Raw genomic sequence first — 7,063 nt, 5'->3', positions numbered from 1 at the left:
TGCTACTTTCTTTCTTCATTCTGGATGCGGTGAGGAATGTGGTCCTTCTAGTTTACTTCGGCCTCCTGAAGAAGAGAGCGGGAAGGTCATGTGGCCTTTTCCCACCTCCTTTTTCTGTTCGTTTTGATGCTGAGAGGTCAAGTTAGGAGACCTGCTTTGGCCTAGGAGGTCGCCCCACAGGAAGCAATATAGGGCCTGCATTTCTTTTATTTCTTCTCCCATCCTTGTTCCTGGAACCTGCATGAAATGAAGGGATCAGAGTGACATCATTTGGGCTTGGGTTGGAACTCTTGGCTGAACACCAAGCCTTTCAAGATGGTCCTCCTTAACATTCTCAGAATACTTCTTTGGGGACTGCTTTTAATGCAACATGGGGTCCAAATGGCAAAGGTAGAGCAGCCCTCTGACACCCTCCTGGCTGAATCCCCTACCTTGCCGCTGATTCAGGAGCTGATGGAAGAAGCCCCTGGCAAGCAGCAGAGGAAGCCACAGCTCCAAGGGCATCCCCTGCGGTACATGCTGGAGTTGTACCAGCGTTCAGCTGACCCCCATGGACATCCTAGGGAGAACCGCACTATTGGGGCCACCATGGTAAGGCTGGTGAGACCTTCAGCCAATATAGCAAGGACTGTCAAAGGTGAGTTCTTGTGTCCCCATTCTACCCTAGAGTAGGGAGAAGTGAAGAGTGTAGAGAACAAGGAATCTGCGGGTTTGCCATCAGGCCTCATTGCCTGGTGCGTGGATTGTTTCTCAGGCATGGTTTCATATCCTTTCTTTCTTTCTTTTTTTTTTTTTTTTTTTTTTTTTTTTTTTTGGTGCTGGAGATTGAACCCAAGAGTACTCTACAACAAAATCACACTTCCCAGCCCTTTAATTTTATTTTTGGTACATGGGATTGAACCCATGGGGGCTTAAACACTGAACCACATCCCCAGTCCTTTTTAATATTTTATTTAGAGACAGGGTCTCAATGAGTGGCTTAAAGCCTAGCTAGGTTGCTGAGACTGGCTTTGGACTCACGGTCTTCCAGTCCCAGCCTCCAGAGCCACTGGGATTATAGGCATGTGCCATTGCACCTAATATTTTAAATTTTGAGACAGGGTTTCACTAATTTTTCTGGGGGCCTTGCTGAGTTGCTAAGGCTGTCCTGGAACTGTGATCCTCCTGCCTCTGCCTCCTGAGTCACTGGTATTATAGATATGTATGACCATGCCCTGGTTTTCAAAGGGTGACAAGCTCAGGAAAGTTGGCTCCAAGCCTATTTTCCTTTAGGGACCCAGCTAAGAACAGATTAGCTTGGGGCCTACTGAAAAATCTTTTCCAGTCAGTCCCCAGGACAACTGAGTAATGTGTTAGCCACTTTCTTTCATAAAAATCTTATTGCTTGTTATATCTCTTAAAACTGTAATTGAGAAATACCCAATTGCATTTTTGTAGAGAGTTGTTTGTGATGTTTGCTCTTAGAAGACAAATAGCATAAGATGCTGTGTTGGGGAAACTTGTAAGGCCTCGGGAAGGATGAGAAAAGCTAACCTCTCAGGATGTAAGAGCATTTGTTACAATACTTAACCAATTACAACTACTACCACTTGTAGTTATGGGGCAATTGGCAATTTTAGAGACAAGAAAAGTAAGGCAGGGAGACATAAAGCAACTATCAAATGTCACACAGTGGGTGACAGAGCTGGGATTTGAGTTCATCTGATTCTAAAATCTAACTTCTCAAACTTGAAATGTTGTATCCCAACATGCCAAGAAGTTTTCTATTTGGGCCATGCCACTACTTTGAGATTTTGGTACCAAGTGTGCTTTGAGATATCCTTTGTCCCCATCATGCTCAGTTCTGCTTTGAACATCTGCATTACACACTCTTCTAGGACAGCAGCAGGCATGCAGGGTTCCCAAGGGAGTGTAGACAGCCATCAACTTGAAGGAATTCTTGAGAATCTGATGATCAATCTGGGGCTTTCACTAGTCTGAGAACGGAAAGGACTCACACTCCCCTTCCAAGTAAAATGACCAGTACTCTCCTAGCTATTACTTGTTGTGGGCTTATTGTGTGTCAGGCATTGTACAAGATGCTTTAGAAAATTATCACCCTTAATCCTTGCCATTACTGGATGAGGTTGGTACTTATTAACAAACATTTTGTAGATGAAAAAACAAAATACTCAGAGTAGCTTCACCAATGTTAAACAGCTAGTACTTGTTAGTCAGGAGTCAAACCTGGGCACTTAGGCTCCAGAGCATGTGCTTTTAATCACTATACTGTACTGAATTCCCAACAGATTTTAATTGAGCTCCAGGCACTATATCTGTGAGTATATATGGGCAAATAAGTACTTCCTGATTTCTAGGAGCTTCTAGTATAATAGGATGGGTAGATAAATAATCACATAATGTTACAAGTACTTAGAAGAGGATAAGTAATTGGTACTCCAGGACTCCAGAGAATTGGCTCACTGTTGGGAGCAGGGAAAGGGAGAATGATGGAAGGCTTCACTAAGAAGGTAGTATTCGAGCTGGAACTTGGGAAAGGAGGAGTAAGGAGACGATTACATTGGCAGAGAAGTGCCTTCTGATTTAGGAAAGAGAAATGACTTGGTGTGGTTGGAGATTGATTCAACAAATATTTATTCAGCACCTACTGAGATTTAAGCATGCAAGTGTGATTAAGACAGGCAAAACTACTTACTTGGAGCACGTGTTCTAGTGGGGAGATAAATATGCAAACAGTTAAATTGCAAATTGTGGCAAATGCTATCAAAGGATGAAATAGATTGTTATGACTGAGAATAGCAATGAAGTCATCTCTTTCCATGAGGTTATAAGGAAAGGTATCTTTGAAGAGGTAAACTTGATCAGAGGCCTATTAAGGGAGGCATGAGAAGAGTGGAGAGACACCTGATTTAGGTTTAAGGAACAACATGTGCAAAGGCCTAGAGGGTGGAAGGACGATCACACTGGCTGGAGTCTTGAACATTGTAGAGAATGGCAGGATATGAGGTTGGTGGGAAGTGGGGTCTTGGAGGCCCTAAGGGCCCCAGATTCCATCCTGACTGCAGCACAAAACAGACCAAATCAAGTCTGTACAGATATGAGACTGAAAAGGAGGATATCTACAATTAGGCACATATCCTGGACTGACTCTGGAGCATACTGGTATCTTAGGGACTCTGGAAAGGATCCAGAAGCAGATGACAGGTTCAGTTCCACAGGATGTGTGAGTCATCCCTTTTTCTGATGAGTTCTGAGCAGACCCTTCCTGGCTCTGAGCCTCAGCCACCCCACCCTATTTCAGGAAACATGTGATGTCAAGGTCTGAAAGGAAAGGGCAGTTCCTTATAGACAGCCTGCTAGAGGTTTGGGTTGGGTTCCTTTGCAGGCAGGGTGGAGCAGGTGTATGGGTGGGCCTCTTGGAAAGATTATTGTAAGATGGGAGTGTGGAATAACTTAAGAAAGCAAATATGGGCCTGGCTTGGGACTCATATGAATGATGGCTAGTGCCCCAATCCTAAGGGTGTGTTAAGCATGAGTTAGAATACACTTTTAAAAATGTTCTGGAACACCAAAACATTAAAGCATTATGTTGAAATCCCCAGTACTATTACAATCACAGACTTGTGGATTCAGTGGAGAAGGAAGGTTAGATGAATAATATATAAATTAACATGGAAATACTAAGATGTTTGTAAATGAGAAGGCCTTTCCATGAGATGACTGGCTTTTGTAGTCTTTGTTCTTGACCTTTACCAGGAGGGGGAGCACAAGTTGGGAACTCTGCAGGCCCAGCCTTCCAACCCTTTGGCCACTGGGTGTCAGCACTATAGTTTGGATTAAAGCTCTTAATTTCTAAGGGGCAGGTAGTTTTTAGTAGACTTGCCAGCAAACAAAATATTTGTGGTCAAGGCCTTGTCGAGATGGTATTTAGGCAAGTGGTGATAAAATGAATGGGGCAAATGGAGAGCCATTTCTAGAAAGGAATGGAAAAGGGAGAGATGGGGAGTTAGAGAAATGGCCAAAGGATAATCAAGAAGCAATCCTTGAAGTTGGAAGACAAATGGCAAAAACAGCTGTCCCTATTAGTGCTGGATATAATTTTGTGGTGCCTTGGTCCTGTATCTAAAACAAGGATGGGTATAGCACCCAATATTGAACTGTTGCCCCAAAGCTACATCTACATAGTGATGTGAATTAAGGACTCTTAATAAATGTATGTTTCAACATTTCTTTTAGTCGCCTTTAGTAGTCAATTAATAAAACTAATCTCCGAAACTGTTTTTCCCTGAGTCTAGAACTGTAATCTAAAAGTGAGACAAAATTCTTGCTTTTAGTGTTTTCTTTTTCAATTTTTATTGACACATTTTAATTATACAGATTCATCATGACATAGTTGTACATGTACGTAATATAATTTGATCAATTTTGTTCTATAGTACTTCCCTTTTCCCTTACCACCTCTCGCCCTGACATCCTTCCTCTTCTCTACTGGTATAATTTCATTTCTTAATGAAAACAGACTTGAATTCAATTATTAACTTTACCACATACTGGCTACGTGCCCTTTATGGTTTTGGTTTTTATGGTGTTGGGGATTGAACCCAGGGCCATACATATGCTAGACAAAAGTGCTATAAGCACAAAGATAAACAGCCCATGGGTGTGTGTCCTTTGACAGCTTCTGTGAGCCTCGATTTCCTTTTCTGTAAAATGGGAATAATAAGTATCTTAGACTTTTGAGGATTCAAGAGTTTATACATATAAAGCTTCTTGTACATTACTAAATGTTCAATTAATAGATATTATCTTGAGTCAATTTCAGGGCTAATTACAACTGTTTATCTTGAAGAGTTTTGTAAAGGATTTTCTGGCTCAATATTCAGGTAAGATACTAATCCCCTGACCCTGTTCTGTCTTATGTGTGCAGGTCCCTGGCATATGCAGACCCTGGACTTTCCTCTTAGACCAAACCGGGTAGTGTACCAACTAGTCAGAGCCACTGTGGTTTATCGTCATCAACTCCACCTAGCTCACTTCTATTTCTCTTGCCATGTGGAGCCCTGGGCCCCACAAAGCCCAACCAACCATTTTCCATCAAGAAGAAATTCCTCAAAGCCTTCTCTGATGTCTAAAGCCTGGACAGAGATGGATATCACACAACACATTCAGCAGAGACTCTGGAATCACAAGGGTCACAGGGTCCTAAGACTCCGCTTCATGTGTCGGCAGCAAAAAGGTAGCAAGGTTCCTGGGCTCCGGTGGCATGGCACTTCATCTTTGGATATTGCCTTTGTGCTACTGTATTTCAATGACACTCATAAAAGTGTTCAGAAGGCTAAACTTCATCCCAGTGGGCTAGAGAAATTTATAGAAGTGGAATCTCTTCTTTTGCGGAGGGCCCGGCAAGCAGGCAACATCGTGTCTGAGGTTTCTGGCTCTTCCCAGGAACATTATGGATCTGCAAATAATCAGTGTTCCCTTCATCCCTTCAAAGTCAGCTTCCAGCAACTGGGCTGGGATCACTGGATCCTTGCTCCTCGTCACTATACCCCAAACTATTGTAAGGGATCCTGTCCTCGGGTGCTACGCTATGGTCTCAATTCCCCCAATCATGCCATCATTCAGAACCTTGTCAATGAGCTAGTGGACAAGAATGTCCCTCAGCCCTCCTGTGTCCCTTATAAGTATGTTCCTATTAGTATCCTTCTGATTGAGGAAAATGGGAATATTCTTTACAAGGAGTTTGAGGATATGATTGCCCAGTCCTGCACGTGTAGATAATAACCAAAGAACAGCTAGCTCAGGTTGCCCATGTAATTGGAGAAAGGTTAAAAATATCAATGTGAAAGATGTAAATGATCTTAAATCTATAGGTCCTATCTCTTGCCCTAAGCATTGTTACTTTTATTCTCTCCCCCACTTGTGAGCTACTGGGTTTCTAAGAACCATTCTAATACCAACCTCCTAGTGTGGATCAATACTATTTGACCACTACTCAGAGCCCTTAATGCTTGGGAAAGATGGTTTTTTGGAGATGTGCTCTCTATTTTGTCTTTTTTATTGTGACTTGATAAAGTCACTGACCCATGCTGGCAGAACTTTATAAAGTATCCCACCAAAGCCTGGGAATGGTGGACTTTTCCTAGTGTTCAGCTTCTAAGGCTCTAGAAGATTTGGAGTGGTAAAAGTAGCTTGAGATTATTGTATTCTTCTTCCCCTCCTGTCTCCTAGAAATTAATGTCTCCTATTCATACTTCCTGCTTCTATGCTCTTGCCACCTTCTAATTTCTTTTTCTTGGACTAGAAAACTTTTTGGTGACTGTCTATAGGAATCTTAATAAAAACATGTAGGGCTTTTCCTCTCAGCCTTGGAATCTGGGAAAAGTACCCCAGATTCCTTCCCTAGGATAGGACAGCAGCCTTTGAGGCCCATAGGGAATCATGAGTATGGAGCTGTCTGAGATGACAAATGCTTCAAAACCACTAGCATTTGTGGTAAAGAAAAGAACTGTCATTGCTGATTAGGGTGAGGGAGATATTTTAAACTTTCTATGGAGCAGTAGATTTCACAGAATGTTTTATTCTATATAATATTTAAACCCTGTAATTGCCACACAAAGTTCCTTGGTGGCTCAGACTGGAAGGCCTGACTGGGGAAGGAGAGGAGAGGGCTGTGGGGGGAGAGTGAAACATGCAGAGGCCTCAAGCAGACTTCATTCTGGGCTTCCTGTTTTGTGTATCCATTTGGGCTCTGGACATGAGTTTCTGGGAGGTGGGGATGAATGGAACTCTGCCATGGGCTGAATGATGCTTGTACTGTGACTCCCTTCTATATTCCTATGCTGTACTTAAGTAATGGGACTGGGATGTTGCAAATTATTTTTGAGGGAAATTTGAAATACCAGAGGATGAAATTGTTAAAAAAAAATATATTGTTATATTGTATACACATACAAATATATATCAATGTAAATTATAATGCATTAATAATTTGGAAAAATAAATGATTTTTTTGCTAAAGATTATGAATATTTGGGGAATTGGGAGAGTAGGAATTTGTTTC

At 42.0% G+C, this 7,063-nt stretch overlaps 1 protein-coding gene across 1 annotated transcript; it reads left to right on the top strand.

Annotated features, from left to right (window-relative positions):
• Positions 1–315: 315 nt before the first annotated feature.
• On the top strand, positions 316–5,781 carry BMP15 (bone morphogenetic protein 15; the record flags this gene model as incomplete). The annotated part of the gene is made up of 2 exons (XM_079123675.1): positions 316–637; positions 4,928–5,781. 2 exons carry the CDS (start codon positions 316–318, stop codon positions 5,779–5,781), a joined length of 1,176 nt encoding a protein of 391 aa, XP_078979801.1.
• Positions 5,782–7,063: the final 1,282 nt, after the last annotated feature.

Source organism: Sciurus vulgaris (assembly GCF_902686455.1).
Source record: "Sciurus vulgaris genome assembly, chromosome: X".
In the NCBI taxonomy this organism is placed as follows: domain Eukaryota; kingdom Metazoa; phylum Chordata; class Mammalia; order Rodentia; family Sciuridae; genus Sciurus; species Sciurus vulgaris.
Note: the sequence above shows the minus strand (reverse complement) of the source record. Positions and strands in the feature narration are given on the sequence as shown.